Here is a 21,152-nt window from a genome sequence, read left to right as displayed (position 1 = left end):
TTAGGATGGATTCAGTAATTCCTAGATCTGAACCAAATCCAACCTGGTTACATCACCAGACATCATAAGTTGAAGACGCAGTTACAAGGGCCTATAAAAGGAAACAAAGAGCAACCTTTGTGAACATGCTGCACCTTCATCCTTCAAGTTGGAGCCTCCTAATTAATTAGTTTTTTTTAATTTATTTGTTTTCCACTAGTAAGAAAAATCTGAAAAAATGAAAACAATAATGAGAATTATGTGACAGCTCATTATGTGACTTCTGCCTCTTGTATTTTCACAAAACCATATATTTCAAGGAAAATAAAAAAGATCAGCACATAAACAGCTTGATTTAGCCTTCGCACTGCATGTGGATAAACAAATAGCATGTGAACCAAGAGGCATCAGACACCAAACCCATCTCTAACTCAATAGAGTCTGATCCCAATATAAATAAAGGTGACCTAGAATTCGCCAGGGGAATAACCCATCAGATGCTGTTCCCACAAATGAAAAGCCTGTTCCCCATCACATAAAAGGACCAACAGTAACAAAGACGGTCCCAGACAAAGAGAGACCAGGCAATAAAACTAAAAAAGGCTACCAAAAAGCTAAAGAAAAATGCGGTAAACTGGCCATATCAACAGCAAACTAGCAGGGATTTTTCATCAAACTTTGAAAAGTTTGCAGCTTAAATAGGATCTCTGGATACAAATTAAAAATAAACAAAAGCCTGACAGGTCAATTGCTTTTAAACATTTTGTTGAATATTTATAGAGAAGGATCGGCAAAGTAATCTGGCAGAACCTTTCTACCAAGAGAAGCTACTTTATCATTGTTTCTCCATGAAAATCTCACCATGGCCACAAAACTTGGCAGGAGTCAGTACACCACCATCATGGCTTGTGGATCTTGAAACCAAATACTCTTGGAACGTAGCTCTGTGATGCCTTCTGCGGCTTGAGGTTTCCATGTGTCATCAGAAAGAGATGAGGGAAGGTGGTTCCGAAATAAGCTCCATCGATGTCTAGACTTGGTTAAGCAAAATTCCATCATAAAAAAGATGGCGTCTAGGATTAGCAGATAAGACAAAAACATGGATTTGAGAATGAGCAGATGTATCTCCCCCTTATCAAAGCCAAGTGTGCTATGATCAGCAGAACCAAGAGAGAGAGGTTGTCCATGAGAAAGCATTCACAAATGAAAATCATTGATTATTCTACGATCTCAGTTGTTTATTTCGTATCTATTTGACTTTTCTATTAAAAATCATTGATTAAACTACATGCAATTTTTAACTAAGATATCCTATTAATGTTCATACTCAATAACAATTGGAATTGTTATTCAAGAATTTGCACTTAAGATGGTACTCAAGCTTTATTGCTTTAAGAATTTTGAATGCACACACACACACACACACACACACACACACACACACACACACACACACACACACACACGAGATAGGTTGGATTCATACGATGGCATGCATAAATATGTATATAAAGTACGATCTTTTGTGAGTTATACATTTTCCATTGATGTGCATATTAAAGTGCAAAATTTATGCATTATGATGATGTATCAAATGTGGAGAGAGCACATTATGAATGCACACACACACACACACACACACACACACACACACACACACACGAGATAGGTTGGATTCATAATATGGCACGCGTAAATATGTATAAAAAAGTATGATCTTTTGTGCATTATGTATTTTCTATTGATGTGCATATTAAAGTACTAAATTTGTGTATGATGCTGTATCATAAATGTGTAGCAAGCACATAAATGCAAGGGTTGCAAAATAGACTCTCTGGAAGACAGATGAACAGGATACTTCCCTGGTACTTGGACCTGGGGTAATATATATCCTCGCATTTTGGGCAGTAGATCTTTACTGTGCTTGAACGAGGAATGTCTGATTGGCCAAGAGGAAGACAGGATTGGCCACAACAGTAAACTCTAGGGCATCTTCCAAAATCATAGTTTTTGTATTTGTCCAGCTGTTAAGAGTGACCATTTCACAATATTAAAAAGATATAAAAAATGAGATTTCAGCTATTTCATAAAAATGAAAAAGAAAGAAACCTTACCATGGCAGACATTCCTTTGCTAGTTAAAATATATCGGACATGAATCAGACCATAAAGCATCTCCGCTGCTGATTCCACCAACTCATTTTGCTCCTCAGTAAAAATATCACCTGCTTTACATGAACTGAAGCATGTTATCACTGCCCCATTGCTTTTTACAAACATATATAGTGTACGCACACAAACAAAGCAACAATACCGATCAAAACATTGAGCATCAAGCATCTACTTGATCTGCACAGTAACCGGAACTGCTACACTAAAATCCTGCAGAATCAAATAGCATCTGTATCCAACAACCAGGACGCATTTGCTTTATAGAGAAGTTTCTCCAGCACGTCTGGTCCCTCTGGTTCCTTCCTCGACTACTTTGCAATTCCACTTTTGTTTATTTTGTCAGTGGCAATGTGTAATGCTATCTCTCTCTTTGATATATATATATATATATATATATATATATATATATATATATATATATATAGTTTTATTTTTAAATTCTGACGGTAGAGATGTGATCTCCGTACTTAATTTTAATGGTCTAAAACTTTTGTAAATTTTGAGGCTCCAAATATTGTTTTTTCATTGAAAACACATGATCCAGGTGTCGATTCCTAGCAAATCGACCATGCTGAACGCATCTATGGGGTCAGAATCACGAAAAAACAACAGAAAAGCCAAAAATCCCATTTAGCATGTTTGCATCACTCTTAGAAATACTATACTTAATTTAAAACCAAGAATCTCTCTTTTCAAAAACCAAAAAAAGGGGTAAACCTTTTAAGGCTATGTAACTGAATTATATTCACCATTTATTACTTTTTGAAATAAATGGTGAATATACTCATATGGATATCTTACATATGGTACATAAATACTTTAGAATATCCTACAAATGGCACATAAATACTTTAGCACTTTATCAAAAAACAACAAAATGACGTTTACTGAGAACTAGATTGGGTACATGTTGAACATGGCTATGTGAAGACCAGATCAGAGATCAAAGCTGGGACAAATCTAAATAACCTATCATGTTTTGGTTCTTTTTGGATCTCTTACCAGCGATTCTAGTTTTGGAAGAAAGATTAGTCTCACATTTAATTGTTCTATGTTTCTCACACCACAGGCTCACACAATGCAGAACAAACGTTTGTCTGTGAGATCCATATCAAGCAGAACTTGAGCAGTGAACTTCAGAGATGATGCATATCATAAGACAATAAACCCAATATATATAGTGTTACCCACGGAACTATCAGAGAGCTCACTCTCAAAGCTTCTTACTGATCCATTATTGGGCTCATCTAGCTATCTTGCTTCACTTCTTTAACAATGCTTTTCAAGTTACCTTTACATCTCCAGAACTGTGCATAATTTGCAACTCAAGAAACAAGCCCAACAGAGAGCTTAAAATACAAGAGAAATGAGAACTCCAAGGTTCTAATGCTCGTTTTCTTTTCTTTTTGGCTAGACCAAGGAAGAACCCCCACCAAAAAAAAAACAACCACACATTGGCAGGCCTCCAGTAGCTCCCTGCCCACCACAGAATAGACCCAGCTTCGACCTTGTGGCAAGGAATGCCCCTGTGGGTTTTGAACTCATCATGTCCCATCAACTTGGTGATGTTCACAAGTCGCTCCTACCAGATGAGTAGAGCTAGTGATGTCAACGGTTCGGGTTTGGGTTGGATATCCGACCAACCAAAACCCAATTAACAAGGTTTGGCACAAAAAAATTAAATCTGATTGTAAAATCGTGTTGGATTCGGTTTTGTACAATCGGATTCAAAGTCGGTTTTTTACCAAGTTCCGATCGGATTCTTACAGGTACCATATGGTGTGTGTGTATTTTCAGAAAAAAGAGTTACCCATGAAACTTGAGCAGCAGACTGTTAAAATATATGTAATATATATTTATATATATATATATATAAATATATTTATCATTCACTACCCGATAAGGGGTAGTTCTGTAATCTCGCCCAATAGGGGCATTTAAGTCTTTTTTCTTTTTCTATTTTTTTTCTTTTTCTTTTTTGTCTTTTTTTGTTCCTTTTTGTGCATTTAATGCACAGCCATTGGGGGCCCCAACAAAGAGTCGTTGGGCCCCCAAACGGTCACAATTGTGACCGTTGGGAGCCCAACGACTCCTTGTTGGGACTCCCAATGGTCCCTCTCTCTTGCTTTTCTCTAACTCTCCCTCACTCCTCTCTTGCCTATAAATAAGTGGGGTCTCCCCTTTTGTAATGTGTGGCTTCTTCAAGCCCTTTAGTGCATTTATAAGATTTTATGCTTTCTAGCCATTATTGGCTTTTGTGTATGTTCTCTTTTGGACTTGTTCTTTGATTTCTATGTGTGAATGTCCATTGTAGAACATACTTTTCTTTTCCGCATATTTCATTACATGGTATCAAAGCCTTGGTTGTGCTCTTGATTCTTTTTGCCAGTTGTTTAGCTTTATCTCTCTTCTTGTTTGTCCTCCATTCTTGATTATATAATGGAAGGAGAACAAAAGATTGATATCTCCTTCAAGCTCAATGGTACTAACTACATGATGTGGTCCGCCGCCATGGAGAACAACCTCAAAGGTAAAAAGCTTTGGGGATATGTTATGGGCACCATTAGGGAACCTCAACTTCAACTTACAAAAATAGATGGTGATCAAGAAAAAGCTTTAGAAGGAAATGCTCACATGAAGGCTATTGAAGATCACCAATCCAAGGTAGAAGATTGAGAAAGTAAGCATGCAAAAATTCTTGCATGGTTCATGAACAACGTGGAGCTAAAGATTTGCGCCAACATTGCCAAATTCCGCCTAGCCAATGAAGCATGGTTCTTTATGAAAGGTATGTATACCCAAAAAGACCTTGCTCGTCAATTCTTTATCCAAGAAAAAATCCGTACCATTAAGCAAGGTGAAATGAGTGTTAAGAGATTACTATAGCACTCTTGGACCTTTGTGGGATGAGCTATCCCTTCTTGAACCCAAATGGGTATCAAGTGAAGATGTGGAAATGCGAAGAGAGCAAATGGAGAAAGAACACTTTTTCCAATTTTTACATGGGCTTAGGCCCGAATATGAACAAGTTAGGTCCTCCCTCCTTCATAGATCCAAACCACTTCCATTGGAAGATGCCATAGCCGAAATATGCCAAGAAGAAACGCGTCATGGCATGATTAAAGGAGGAGATGAAGTTCTTGCCGTGTCTAAGCCCGGCAATCATATGAAAGCATATAAGCCTCCACATTTTGGGAGGCAAAATAACTATAATGGTAATTATAGAAAAGCCATTTGCCATCATTGTCAAGAACTGGGTCATATAAGACCTAATTGTCCAAAGATAAATGAACCTCCAAAAGGGAAAGTTGCTATTATTGAAGAAATCCCACAAAAGAAGGAGGAGCCAATGAAATGGAAAGAGTCCTTTTCCCTTGCTCAACTATCCGAAGCACTTCAAATTCTACTCAAATCGCCATCAACTTCGGGAGCCGCCATTGCCTCTTCTTCTCCTCCAGGTACGCCCTCTTGGATTCTTGATTCTGGAGCATCTTTTCATATGACCCCTATTGAAAATGGACTATCCAATGTATGTAGCAACTCCAAAAATTCTTTTGTTTCAACCGTCGATGGTACCTCTTTACAAGTTAAAAGTTTTGGAACCTTAGACTTTTCAAAAGATTTTTTTGTGCCAAATGTAAGAGTAGTACCTCAACTTAATTTAAATCTTTTATCCGTCTCTCAAATATGTGATCATGGATGTGAAATCTCCTTCTCAACCAAGGGTTGCTCTATACAGGATCTCCAGTCCGGGAAGCGGATTGGGCAAGGCCATAGGAGGGGAGATCTCTACTACATGAACCATTTGAAACTTCCCATCAACTCATTTTGTAATCATGTCCAAGATAAAAATATAGAAACTTGGCATCAAAGACTTGGACATCCAAGCTTCTCAAAAATGTACTCCTTTTCTTTTGGAAAGAAATTTTGTAATGAGAAACATTTTATTTGCAAGAGTTGTATTTTTGGTAAAATGAAATCCACCCATTTTCCAAAGAGAACATTTGTGTCCAAAAGACCCTTTGAATTAGTTCATTCGGATGTTTGGGGTCCTTCTCCGGTCATATCAAAAGGAGGATATTCTTACTATGTTACTTTCATTGATGATTTCACTCGATATGTGTGGATCTATTTTCTCAACCTAAAATCCGAAGTTTTTAACTTCTTTAAAAAATTTCATATGATTGTCAAAAATCAATTTTCAACTAATATCTCCATTCTTCGATCCGATTCCGGTGGAGAATATCTATCAAATGAATTTCAAGAATATTTAGAAACCAATGGAATTTGTCATCAAAGGTCATGTCCTAGGACTCCCCAACAAAACGGTCTAGCCGAGAGAAAGCATAGACACATCTTGGAAACCACTAGGACTCTCCTTATTTCCAAAGAAATTCCAAAATGCTATTGGGCCGAAGCCGCCTTAACCTCCACTTATTTGATAAATAGAATGATATCCTCATCCCTACAAAATATATCTCCATATGAAAAACTTTTTGAAAGAACACCTGATTTTAATAGATTAAGAATTTTTGGGTGTAAGTGTTTTGTCCTTACACATAAAAGAGATAAGTTATCTCCCAAAGCTATCGAATGTGTGTTCTTAGGATACGGAGAAAATAAAAAAGGCTTTAGATGCTTCGATCCCAAAAGCAACAAACTATATGTATCCAAAGATGTTACCTTCTTAGAAAATGAGAACGGTTTTGAGAAAAATAAAGATATTGATGAAAGCGAATATGCTTTCTTATTTGATCTTCTCTCTCAAGAAGATGTGTCTCTTCACGAAGAGGATGTTCCTAATGATTTAGAGGATACTCCTCTTAGTAATGTTGAAAATGGAAGTAATGATGTTGAAAATAGGTCAATTCAAACCTATGCTAGGCGTGGTCAAGAAATTCCCATAAGTGCTTTAGAAAAATACTCTCAGAGTTCCAACATAGAAGAAACCTCTTTAAGGAGATCTAGCAGAATCTCCAATCCTCCTAATAGGTTTGTTTCCTATGAGTCCCTAATACCCAAATATAGGGCATGCCTAATTACATTACACTCTTATCATGAACCATCACACTATAATGAAGCCAAAAACATTTCTCAATGGGTTGAGGCCATGAAACTAGAACTTAGTGCCCTTGAAAAAGCTAAAACTTGGGAAATAACATCATTACCCAATGGAAAGAAGTCTATTGGATGTAGATGGGTCTTCAAAATTAAAACTAAAAGTGATGGGTCATTAGAACGTTATAAAGCTAGGTTGGTAGCCAAAGGATATGCTCAAGAGTACGGAATAGACTATGAAGAAACCTTCGCTCATGTAGCTAGAATGACTAGTGTTAGGACTCTTATTGCGGTTGCATCCGTTAAAAAATGGCCTATCTATCAATTGGATGTTAAGAACGCATTTCTTAATGGTGAACTAAGTGAAGAGGTCTATATGGATCCTCCACCAGGAGTATCTATTGGTGAAAACAAAATTCTTAAACTAAAAAAGGCACTATATGGGTTAAAACAAGCTCCGAAAGCTTGGCATGACAGATTTAGCAATGTAATGACTAGCTTAAATTTTCGTTCATGTTATACTGACACTGCGTTGTTTGTGAAGAGTGCAGGGTCTTCTGTAGTTATTTTACTACTATATGTTGATGATATGATCATCACTGGAAGTGATGAGCAAGGAATCCATGAGATTAAGAAAATTTTAAAAGAAAATTTTGACATGTCTGACCTTGGTTTCTTAAGATATTTTCTAGGTATTGAAGTTGCATACTCTCCCCGGGGGTATATTCTCTCTCAAATGAAACTTGCTGCTGACATTTGTGCCAAGTCTGGAATTTCGGATGATAAGAAGACAGAAACCCCTGAGGTTATCAATGCAAAGCTCAGGCTGGAAGATGGGACACTTCTCGAGAATCCTACTCCCTACCGTCAACTCGTTGGGTCTCTGACATACTTATCCATCACTCGGCCAGACATAGCTCATGCTGTTCACTCCGTCAGTCAGTTTCAACATGTTCCTACAACTGTGCACATGAGTGCAGTCTTAAGGATTGTCAGATATATTAAAAACACCATAACTAAGGGAGTTTTTCTTTCCTCCTCGTCATCCCTTGATTTAATTGCTTATACAGATGCTGATTGGGGAGGAAATCCCAATGATAGAGTCTCAACCACTGGTTTTTGTGTTTTCTTAGGTGACTATAATTTCTTGGAGATGCAAGAAGCAACATAAAGTATCATTGTCCTCAACTGAAGCGGAATATCGTGCAATGACCACTACAACCATGGAGCTTGTGTGGCTTAGAAGTCTTCTCTGTGATATGGGCATCGTCATCTCAATTCCTTCGAAGATGTGTTGCGATAACAAGAGTGCCATCTATATTGCAAGCAACCACATATTCCATGAGCGTACTAAACACATTGAGATGGATTGCCACTATGTTCGAGATGAATACCTAAAAGGAACCATAGCACTGCCCTACGTCACATCCGAGTACCAGTTGGCGGACTTCTTCACCAAAGCTCTTGCTGCTCCTCATTTCATGTTTCTTCTCAACAAGCTTTCCGTTGTATTATATTTATATATATAAATATATATTTATCATTCACTACCCGATAAGGGGTAGTTCTGTAATCTCGCCCAATAGGGGCATTTTAGTCTTTTTTCTTTTTCTTCCTTTTTCCTTTTTCTTTTTCTATTTTTTTCCTTTTTCTTTTTTGTCTTTTTTTGTTCCTTTTTGTGCATTTAATGCACAACCATTGAGGGCCCCAACAAAGAGTCGTTGGGCCCCCAAACGGTCACAATTGTGACCGTTGGGAGCCCAACGACTCCTTGTTGGGACTCCCAATGGTCCCTCTCTCTTGCTTTTCTCTAACTCTCCCTCACTCCTCTCTTGCCTATAAATAAGTGGGGTCTCCCCCTTTGTAATGTGTGGCTTCTTCAAGCCCTTTAGTGCATTTATAAGATTTTATGCTTTCTAGCCATTATTGGCTTTTGTGTATGTCCTCTTTTGGACTTGTTCTTTGATTTCTATGTGTGAATGTCCATTGTAGGACATACTTTTCTTTTCCGCATATTTCATTACACAGACCCCATGCACATGAACAACCTTTAATGCTAACCGCTAACCACCCAAGCACTTTTGTGCTTATGGTCATTTGTGAACATCATATCTTATAACCACTAACAATGAATCTGAACTAAGTCACCATTTTAAGTGGATTTTGGCACAGATTTGGTCACTTAGTTTTTAGTCGGATTCAGATTAATTTCTTGTCCAACTCCAAATCCATAAAGACATCATATTTGTCGGATTTGGAAATGTCAACATCTAACTCAAATCCAACCCGTTTACATCCCTAAGTGGAGCCCTTGCGGACATGCTCCTTTCTTTCCCATATAGGCAACATATGACTCCCAGCCTATGGAAGTATGGAACATAAGCTACATCTAATTTGATCATAATAGCACAACCTCACATATATGTCAAGAAAACAGAAAATACAAATTCCTTCAAAACAGACCCACCTGTGACCTGACACAGAGCTAAGAGGAAGAATAATACTAAACTACGATCATAGGTTCAGTACTCAAACTAAGACAGCATGCTTTTCATTTATTGGTAGATGAATTGTTGCCATAAGGCCAATTAATCTAGCATGAGATACTGGGATGTCATTAAACAATCAAACTTCTAGTAAAAGTTGCAGCTGTTATTCAACTGCTTTTCACAACTGACTTGAAACTTTTAGTGGCTTGAGAGAATTAAACTTTTGGTGAATTCTTAACTATGTAACATGCACTCTCCTTAACCCTTGCCGCACTGGCGCCGACACAAATCGACACGGCTGTGGGTGAGGTTAACATTTCTCAGGTGTGGTCAACCCATATCCAAGGTCAAAAAGGTCCTGAAATGGACTCGGTCATTGTTGACAGTGTCCATTTTTGTGTTTTTTTGGAAAAATTAAAAAAAAAAAACAAAGAGGGCGTTAAGGCACATTTCGACCCCACCCCCTACTGCGCTCCCCCTCCTTCACTCCTTGGCGGCGACAAGCTCTCTCTTTTTCTCTTTTTGTCTTGTTTTATGACTTTAATGCCTAGCCCTGCAGGGACAGGTGTTGAGTTGGTTTGACGTGAATAGGGATGGCAGTGGACGGGAGGAAAACGGGGCCCCGCCTCGCCCCGTTTGGACCGGGAATGGAGGACATGAAACGAGGATGAAGGCGGGGATGGAGGTTAAAATCAAAACCCGTGCGGCGATGGAGGTGGGGATGGACTTACGCTTTCCCCCGCCCCACCTCACCCCGTTTGGATCGGGGATGGAGAACGTGAAACGGGGATGGAGGTTAAAATCAAAACCCGTGCGGGGATGAAGGCGGGGATGGAGGACAGAATTTTGAGATGGGGCGGAAGTGGAGACCTTGTCTCCCGCCTCCGCCCCGGTCCACTGCCATCCCTAGACGTGAATTGGACCTGGTCTGATTCATCGTCTCTGATGAAACCAGACCTGGGTGTTGACCCAGGTCTTATTCAGTCTGAATGAGACCCCAGTCTAGATCCAGGTCTCACTCAGTCTGAAATCAGACTTGGCTCTGGTCCCAATCCTGATTCAGTCTCAATCAGACTTGGGTATAGGTTTAGGTCTAGGTCAATTAAATCAGATCTCAATCAGACTTGGGTATGGGTTTTTTAAAGTGCCACATCGCCGCATTTGCACCTATACCTATGTGACACATTCTTAAAGAACAATTTCTGATAGATCAAAGACTACTGTAGCTTGCTTCTTTTCTGTAAACAGTGGGTTGCAACTTGCATCCTGTTTCCCATGACACATGCAGGTCTCTCGTTACAAATTCTAATAACGTTGTGAATGCACATGTATTGGGGAACGTAACCACAAAAGAAGTGCTGAGCAAAGAAAACATGTGATATTTTAAGGAAGTGCACAAAAAATGGCTGCAAATCACATCCCATTATTTTATTTTTGTGTTGAATACTTAGTAGGAGGCTGATGCCAAGCTGGATAGAAAAGTTGGACCATTAAAATGGGCCAGAGGGCTTGGAATTTTTCCTGAATCATACTGATCAATTTCATGGTTTTAGAAACAAAGTAAAATAAAATGAAACAGATAGTTAAAGATAAAAAAATCAAAAGAACAATAAAAGATACCAAATTATTCCCCAACAACGCAAAATTTACATCTACAGAGAATGATTTGTACAATCAAGTAAAACCATAAAGTACCGTTTGATTGACAGAAAAGGAATCAACTGAGGTCATGAAATAAAAACAGACAAAAAGTGCTCTATGAAAGCAACATAAGAATAGAAAAGAATAAATTGCCTTATAGCAACGAAAAAGCTTACCATGAGAAGACTCCACATCCAAGATCAGATCAAGAGCATAATCGTAATAAGGAACTTGGTTGCTTAACCCACAAAGGTTGAAATCATCTTGGATATATTCATCATCAACTTCACAAAAGAACTCATTGCCCCGAAGGCTACAAAACCATGAGATCCAAGATGTATCATCTGCATCTGAGCCACTGACATCAGATTCTTCACTGTCTGTTTCTGACTCCTCTGAGAACAAGAGACAAGATATCAGTGTAATGAAATGGGCAAAGTAATACAAGGGAGTGTCTCTTACGGGGATACAAGAACACAATAGCAAATGGCACAAGGACCTCTTATGGATCAACACAAGATTACAATCACATTAGCCACTTATGGGCCAAACACAAACATAAAAATATAGGATCTTATTAAGAGAATGCTTGAGAACAAGCTTGACATACAAGAGGGGTTACACCCCTTGTTTATACACAAAAACAAGCAAAGAAGAGCCATTGGGAAGTGCTCGCAACAACTAGAAGTATAGTTGTTAGAAGCACTTCCCAACAACTAGAAATATAGCTGTTGGGGGCACTCCCAACAGCTCTATTTCTAGAGCATTATAATGACTATAATGCTTTTGATAAAAATAATAAATTACAAAAATAATGCATAAAGTACAAACAAAATCAAGGATGCCTCCAATTCAGTAACTTAACCTCATGAACAAGCTACGTGGATGGATTCCACACCGGACTAATCAACCAAGCAAATTATCTCAATGATTTAAACAGAGAAACATGCTGGTAAGGCATGAGCAAAAGTTAAAACTATGACTTCTTTAGCTAGGCAATAGAAACCAAATTATCTTGATGAAATGTTTCTCGCATATGAGTGATTTCTCATCACTCCTATATGCTGTTACCTATTGACGCTAATGCAATAATACTTCTTTTCTCTTAAAAAAAAGAAAAAAGAAAAAAGAAAAAACAAAGAGTTAGATTGACCAAGCAAAATGGCTAAGTGATGGTAAAGAACCAAATTTTTAAAATGAAAAAGCATACAAGAGACCCTTGCATAAAAGTAGCTACAATGGTTTATGAACATTAAAAAAAATCAGTATTGCTAATGTAATAGGGAAATACTAAATTAAAATTTAGAATAGAAAACTAAGCATATCAATGAGGGGAAGCATGCAAGGAAAAAAAAGAAATGAAAAATAACCGTACTGTCGTCCAAAAATGACGTGTATGTTCTCCCAAAAACCTACAAATATGCCAAAAAAAATTGTATGTCCAAAATCATTGATTCCTGAATTATTTAGGGCCAATTTACCATTCACAATATATTTGTATAGACATCCTTACGTTCACACATATTTTGTACATTCACACAAATATGTTGTGAACTTCTTGATGTTTGCACAAATATGTTGTAAACCTCCCGCAGTATGCATGTGAACCTCTTGATGTTCACACAAATATGTTGTGAATCTCTTAACGTTAGCATACAAATCACCTAATATTCACACAAACATGTTGTGGACCTTCTAACGTTTGCGCAAACCTCCTGTCATTCAAACAAATATGTTGTGAACCTTCCGAATATAGTTAAAATCAATGAGAAGATTCACAACATATTTGCGCGGACCTCCTGACGTTCACACAAATATATTGCGAACCTCCGAATATGGTTAAAATCACCGAGGAAATTCGCAACATATTTACGCGGACTTCCTCGCGTTTGCTTAAATATGTTATGAACCTTCCAATATGATCAAAATCACACAGGGGATCTATAACATAATTGCATGGGCCTCCTCACGTCTGTATAAATATGTTGGGAACCTCCGAAAGCTGAAACTCACTGAGAAGATTCACACTTGTTACAACCTTTCGTTCTCATTTGTGTGGATCTCCCAACATTCGCATAATTATCATGCGAACCTTCGAATATGTTAAAAATTATTTAGAAGATTCACACGATAGTTGCGCAGACCTATTGACATTCGCAAAAATCACCGAAGAATCACAGAAAGTTGGAGGATAACACACAATTAGGGTCTCTCAAGAGGCAAAGATAGTTAAAAAAACACAAAGTATTTATACAGGTCTAAAATCATGTGATTATAAACTTTCAAAGGTTCATAAGATATTTTATGCGAATATTAGGTCCCGTAAATATCTTGTAAATCTCCTTAGATTGATTTTAACCATATTTGGAGGTTCACAACATATTTGTGTGAATGTCAAGAGGTTTATAATATATTTGTGCGAATGTTACGGGGTTTACATGCGTTAGGAGCTTCACATCATATTTGTGTGAACACCAGGAGGTTCATAACATATTTGTGCGATCATCAAAAGGGTTTACAACATATTTGTGTGAACGTCAGGAGGTTTACAATATATTTGTTTGAATGTTAGGAGGTTCACATGCGAACGTGAGGAGGTTTACAACATATTTGTGAAAATGTCAAGAAGTTCGCAATATATTTGTGTGAATGTTAGGTCTGCACAAATATGTTGTGAAGGGTAAAATCATCCTAAATAAATCAAGAATCAATGATTTTGGACATGAATTTTAGCATATTTATGGGGTTTTGCAAGAATGCACCATTTTTAGAAGATCTTTCAACCATTTTCTGAAAAAAAAAAGTAATTATAAAGAAAAAAACTCCAAGATGTTCGCTTTAAGCATAAACTTTTTAGCAAATATCTAATATACTTTATAATTCAATAATTGTCAACATAAAAAATGAAGCGATACACTAACATTAACGGGAGAATCGACACTAACAAGCGTACACCAAAGGGCTTGTTCTGTCAATGAGGGTGTCAAAAGTGCCAAAAAAATCCTAAATGTGTTAGTAGATAGAGATATAAATTGTATGGGTTCGTGTCATCCAACTGAACTTTAAGTCAATCATGGTAGAGAAACTTGCATCTGAATATGATATGGACTCATATTCAGATGGAGAAGGTTGGATCCAAACTAACCAATTTGTAGGATCCACCGTATTTTTCTTGTGTCAATCTCGCCAAAAGTATAGGCAATTTTGGAATATAGGTAAAGCCAAAAGCGTAATATGAACTGCAGGGAAGAGAAGTGCAGGAGCAGAGCTTGGTAATATCAGGTCTGGTAATGGTTAGGAACAAATCATTTGGCAGTAAGGAGAAGGATCATCCATTAGTGTGCCATCATCTATCTTCATTTATGCATTTATTACTTTAGGACATGTGTATAACTGTGTATAAGTGTTTAGTTATACATTGTCGATCCCAAGCCCGGATAAAGGAGCGTTGTGGTAGGCCAGTGACAACCAACATAAAAACTTAGTCACACCCTATGAATATGAACCAATATGAGAATTTCGTTGGGGTGTTCCCTACTGAGTGACGTGTTGTACTCTATAGGTCCGGAGGCAGTGATAAATGAGCAAGGGTTGCTAGGTCGTCACCCAGATGCAACGCGTCACACCGGTGCCCAGGTGTGATGTCAAATAGGCAAAGGTTCCCTGACTTTGTTGGACGGGTTGGGGTAAAGAAGATAGTTCAAGACCATAAAATTAGGTTAGCCACTTGGAACATAGGGTCTTTAACTGGTAAGTTGGTAGAGTTAGTAGATGTTATCTGTAGGAGAAAGATGGATATTTTATGTCTACAAGAGATCAAATAGGTAGGTGAGAAAGCAAAAGTGATAGAACCTTGGGGATATAAGATTTGGTATACAGGAATAAATAGGAATAGGAATGGAGTAGGGATTGTTATTAGTCGTGAATTTATAGATAATGTAGTTGAAGTCCGTAGGAAGGGTGATAGGATTTTACTTATTAAATTAGTATTAGGTACGGATATTATTAATATTATTAGTGTTTATACACCTCAAGTAGGTTTAGATGATTCCATTAAGCGTCAATTTTGGGAAGATTTAGATGGAGTAGTACAAGGGATATCTTATGGAGAAAAGTGCTTTTCATCGGCGGTGACCTTAATGGACATGTAGGCATTAGTAGGGATGGATTTGAAAGTATTCATGGAGGCTATGGTATAGGAGAAAGAAACGAAAGTGGAGAAAGGATTTTAGATTTTGGTTTGTCCTATGATATGATCTTAGCAAACACTTGGTTTAGGAAGAGGGAGTCTCACATAGTAACATTTAAAAATGGGGTTAATACGAGTCAGATAGATTTTTTCCTGCTTAGAAAGAGAGATAGGGGTTGTTGCATTGATTGTAAGGTTATACCGGGAGAAAGTGTAGCTACACAATATAAAGTCTTAATTTTAGATCTTAGAATTAGAAAATGTCGTAAAAGGGATAGACATAAGATAGATCCTAGAATTAAGTGGTGGGTACTGAAAGGAGCTAAACAATGAATGTTTGTAGAGCAGGTAGTTAAGGAAGTTAATTGGTGTCTCAAGGAGAATTCAGAACCAATGTGGAATAAGATAGCAGTTGGCATGAGAAAGGTGGCTAAGGAGGTATTGGGTGATTCTAAAGGTGGTACATCGCTAGGTAAGGATACATCATGGTGAAACGAGAATGTCAAATTAGCTATTAAGGTTAAAAGAGAGTGTTATAGAAATCTAAGTAAGAGTTGTGATAATGAGAATTTGGAGAAGTATATGATAGCAAAGAAGGAAGTTAAAAAAGTAGTTCGAAACGCGAGGGATAAGGTATATAAGGAGGTTTATGACAAGTTGGATACCAAAGAGGGCGAGAAGGATATTTATAGGCTTGCAAATATGAGAGAGAGAAAATCGAGGGATCTGGGTATGGTTAGATGTATCAAAGATGAAACGCAAAAGGTTTTAGTCAAAGATAAGGAGATTAAGGAGAAATGGAAAGATTATTTTGATAAGCTATTTAATGAAAGTCATGCTCAGGATCTTGGAGACTTCTCTATTCCTTTTCATGAGATGAATTGTGACTTCATGCGCAAGATTCAAAAGAAAGAAATTGCAGAGACTTTAAAGAAAATGAAATCAAGAAGGGCAGTTGGCCCAGATGGTATACCTATCGAGGCTTGGAAATGCTTGGGTGAGAAAGGTTTAGAATGGTTGACAAATCTTTTTAACAAGATTTGGCGGACAAATAAGATGCCTAATGAGAGGAGGAAGAGTACTTTGGTGCCTCTATATAAGAATAAGGGTGATATACAAGATTGCACAAACTATCGTGGTATAAAACTCATAAGTCATACTATGAAACTTTGGGAGAGGGTGATTGAGTATAGGTTGAGGAAGGTTGTCATGATATCGGAAAATCAATTTGGTTTTATGCCTGAAAGATCAACTATGGAAGCTATACATCTTCTTAGACAACTTATTGAGAGATATAGAGAGAGGAACAAAGATTTGCATATGGTTTTTAGTGATTTGGAGAAGGCATACGATAGAGTACCTAGGGATGTTCTCTGGTGGACAATGATGAAGAAAGGTGTTTCTCTCAAGTACATTAGTAAAATTAAAGATATGTACGAAGGAGTAGTAACCAATGTCCGCACTTGTAGAGGGGTGACAACCAATTTTCCTATAACGGTTGGGTTACATCAAGGCATTAAGCCCTTTCCTATTTGCTATAGTGATGGATGAGCTTACGAGATCAATTGAAGAAAATGTGTTGTGGTGTATGTTTTTTGCTAATGATATTGTTTTGATTGATGAGTCTAGAGCCGGAGTTAATGCTAAGTTAGAATTATGGAGACAGACATTGGAAGCAAGAGGTTTTAAGTTGAGTAAGAGTAAGACAAAATCTATGTCACAGGGATTCGGCTAGCAAGGTGCCGCACCCGCGTCGACGCGACTCGACGCGGGTGCAGCACCGGGTAAGGTCAACCCAACCCTGGGTGCGTTGACCGCACCCAAGGTCATTTTTGTCCTTTTTTGGATTTTTTTTAAAAAAAATTGCCCTATGAAATGGACCCACGCCGGGGGGAGCCCCCGGACCCCCCTTCCTGCAAGGGCAAAAACAATGAATCAAGCTCCACAACTCATCACTTTCATCTTTGGGGACAACCATATAAGATAAAAAAATGGTAAAAAGTAAGTTGGGCATAAATGTCATGGACCTTAACAGCTACCATACATTCATACATATAGACTATACATGATATATATATATATATATATTTTACATTTTGCCCCTGCCGCACCCCCGCACCCGGGTTTTTTAGAAGTGCCGAATCCCCGCACCCGCGCCCGCACCCATGTGACATAGGACAAAATATATGGAATGTCGGTTTAGTAAGCAATGAAGTAGTGATGGGAGTGTAGTGAAGCTTGGTGAGCAAGAAATACTGGTGGATGATTGTTTCAGATATTTGGGATCTATTAAAGGTTGGGTGGATGAAATGAAAAAGTGTAACTAGAGTGTTATGCAATCGTAGAATGCCACTGCGGTTGAAGGAAAAGTTTTATAGGACGACAATTAGGCCCACTTTACTATATGGTACTGAATGTTGGGTTGCCAAGAGACATCATATTCAAAAAATGAGTGTAGCTGAGATGTGTATGCTTAGATGGATGTGTGGAAATACAATAAAAGATAAGATTCGAAACGAGGAGATACGTAAGAAGGTAGGTGTTGCATCCATTGAAAATAAGATGAGAGAGAATCGTTTACGGTGGTTTGGACATATTCGGCGAAGGCCTAATGATGCTCCAGTTAGAAGGATGGAGAAATGGGAAAATATATTAGTTAAAAGAGGTCGGGGTAGGCCTAAGAAGACTTGGATGGAGATGATAGGAAAGGATATGAATGCTTTGAACCTCACCGAGGACATGGCATTGGATAGAAATGATTGGAGGAGAAGGATTCATGTGGAAGACCCAGAATGATTTTCTTTTTTGGTTCATATCGCCGACCCCAATTGTTTTGGGATGAAGGCGTAGTTGTTGTTGTAGTATTTTAGGAATGTCCGCCCTTTTCTCATTTGTAATGTCATACCTATCTATGACGTCAGAAGCAAACTTGGATTGAGTTAGAAAATAACCACGAGCGGAGTATGCAACCTCAATCCCTAAAAAATATATAATAAAGCCTAAATCAGTCATTTCAAAGCTTTGTTTTAAAAATATTCTTAATAAAATTAACTCCCTATTTGTCTCCACCAGTGATGATCATGTCGTCAACATAGAGGAGGATAACAATTATCAGATCTCTTAATAAACATAGCAGTGTCAGTATAACAAGAAGCAAAGCCAAGTTTAATCATAACAGAACTAAAACATTCATACCAAGCTTTAGGCGCCTGTTTCAAACCATAAAAGGTTTTCTTTAAGTGAAGCACCTTTCCAACAGGAACCTCATATTCAGGTAGTGGGTTCATATAAACTTCTTCCTTCAATTCACTATTGAGGAAGGCATTCTTAACATCCATTTGATAAATGGGCCAACATCTAAGGGCAGCTATAATTATAAGAGTTCTAACAAAAGTCATCCTAGCTATTGAGGCAAAAGTTTCATCATAATCTATTTCATATTTCTGAGAGTAACTCTTGACCACTAATCTAGCCTTATGTCTCTCTAAAGTTTCACTAGTCTTAGTTTTAATTTTAAACACCCATCTACAAGCTATTGTCTTCTTTCCATGAGAAAGACTTCTTATATCTTAGGTCTTTGATTTTTCTAAGGCTTGTATTTCATCATTCATTCAGGACAACTTTTGGCCTGATTGTATGAGGAGAGGCAAAGTTTTCGTAGGATACAAATCTATCTCAAGGCTTATGTATTCTAGTTGATATCCTAAGAGTGCTTACTTGTATGCTAGAATATTGTTTTAAGGCATTTGGATGTCTATCACCAGTTCTTTTTTAATATTGGAGGTTCACCACTAATGTCAATAGACTCACCTGGATGTTGGATTGAGGTTCATCATTAACAACATCATTCTTTTTTAATATATCACTATTACTTTTAGGAAGCAATTCAAGAAAAGAGTAATCATTATTTTCCTTAATAGGTATATCTAAGCCAAAGAAACTTTCTTGCTCTATAAAGGTAACATTCCTTGATATATAGAGTTTATCATTTTTAAAGTCATAACATTTAAATCATTTTTGGGTTTCTCTATAACCAAGAAAAATACAAGGAATGACTCTTGGTGAAATTGTCATTTTTATTTGTAAGGGCAAAGCATTTACATCCAAAAGTCCTTAGTCTGAAACATGGTTTTAAAACTCGCCAAGTCAACTCGTTGACTCGACTGACTCGGCTCGGCCCTCCAACGAGTCAACCCGGCAAGGCAAACTCGGCTTGCCAAGACTCGGGCTTGACTCGGCTTGACTCGGCCTGACTCGAGCGAGTTCTGGGATGTTTGAAATTTGATTTTTTATTTGAGTTGAAACAAACATGGGATGAAGTACGGTTGTTACAGACAGAACATATGTTATGTCTGTTATGTTCTAAGGGTCTGTCCAATCTTGGACAAGCAATCAGACAGACCCTTAGGGTCTCTTGTGATTGTGTCCTTAGTGGTCCTTGTGTTGGCTGATTTGGTGGACTGATGTGCTCAATGGATTTGTGGTATGTGTGCTCTTGGATCTTCCCTGTGTGTATGTTAACTTCGTAACAGGTACTAGGTATCACTATCATAGCATAATCAACTATAATATTCATCATGTATTTTCAGAAGCATAAAACTAAGGAACTAAGTATATGTTGGAAACTGGTAATTGGCCTTGTGGTAGCCAGTAGCTAGAAGTCACTCAAGAGAGGATTCGTAACGTTTCCATAAATTTCTACCAATAAGACAAATGTCAACAGAGCTTCACATAAGTTCTTGATTGCTTGACAATGCACAGAACCATCAAAATATAAAAATCCCGCTAATTCATAAGAAACAACATTAGGAGCCAGTGTTCATAGGGAAAAGAGTTTTAGCTCTATTTGGGAGTGAACAACCAGGATTTTATATGCTGCATCTCTTTCGAGAATTTTTGTCATGCCACTTAATTTCATATTTTTCAACTTACACCATAGTTATTCTTCAACTTACTCCATAGTCCTTTGTCTAAAAAGAAATTTGAAGGCTATTTAGCAGGCTATCCTAGAGTTTTTTGCTACAGCATTAGTTGCTTTTAATGACCTTTGTTCATTTGTCAAGGATGTACATTTATATATGGTCACATGGACAACAAAAAGGACACATGGCATGCCATTGTTGTTCAATTTTTCATTAAGAATACAGTATAAGGGGGCATGACACAAGGGTAACCGGTAAGTTGGGAATATTCCTGTGAAATAGTCTGGCAGAGATCAGCCTATGCATTTTTCAATGCTACTGCTCTCTATGAATGGTTTAACTAGAAAATGACAAACCCAGGAAGTAGTACAACCAAAAACCAAGCTAATTTAGTTGATGTCAATTGTTATCAGTTCAAAAGCAACCTCAGAAAGAGTCACATCTCTCTCCCAGTTTCAGTGATTACATGCCTTAACACAACCCAAGGATCTCTTGTTTACTGAAAAACATGGTTTGAGACAAATTATAAATTGTTTTTCTTTTAAAATCAAAAGTTAACAAAACCCGGTCCGAGTCACCGAGTTGACCCGCCGAGTCACGAGTCAATAAAGAACGAGTCGAGTCCCGAGTCACGGGTTTTAAAACCTTGCCTTAATCTACAGGAAATTTGAGCTTATCAAAATGGAAGTTTCTTCACCAGCCA

General features: G+C 37.7%; 1 protein-coding gene across 1 annotated transcript in view; it reads right to left on the bottom strand.

Annotated features, from left to right (window-relative positions):
• Positions 1-622: 622 nt before the first annotated feature.
• LOC149819111 (putative casein kinase II subunit beta-4) overlaps positions 623-21,152 on the bottom strand; it is a 31,182-nt gene continuing 10,652 nt past the window's right edge. The window contains exons 3-6 of the mRNA XM_089984451.1: positions 11,515-11,733; positions 2,094-2,203; positions 1,838-2,003; positions 623-1,009 (exon numbers count right to left, since the gene is read on the bottom strand). Coding sequence (XP_089840577.1) covers positions 879-1,009; positions 1,838-2,003; positions 2,094-2,203; positions 11,515-11,733 — 626 coding nt within the window. The 3' untranslated portion in view covers positions 623-878. The remainder of the gene's footprint in view (positions 1,010-1,837; positions 2,004-2,093; positions 2,204-11,514; positions 11,734-21,152) is intronic.

Source organism: Nuphar pumila, chromosome 13 (assembly GCF_984573655.1).
Source record: "Nuphar pumila chromosome 13, dmNupPumi1.hap1.1, whole genome shotgun sequence".
Lineage (NCBI taxonomy): Eukaryota > Viridiplantae > Streptophyta > Magnoliopsida > Nymphaeales > Nymphaeaceae > Nuphar > Nuphar pumila.
This window is presented reverse-complemented; position numbering and strand designations above follow the sequence as displayed.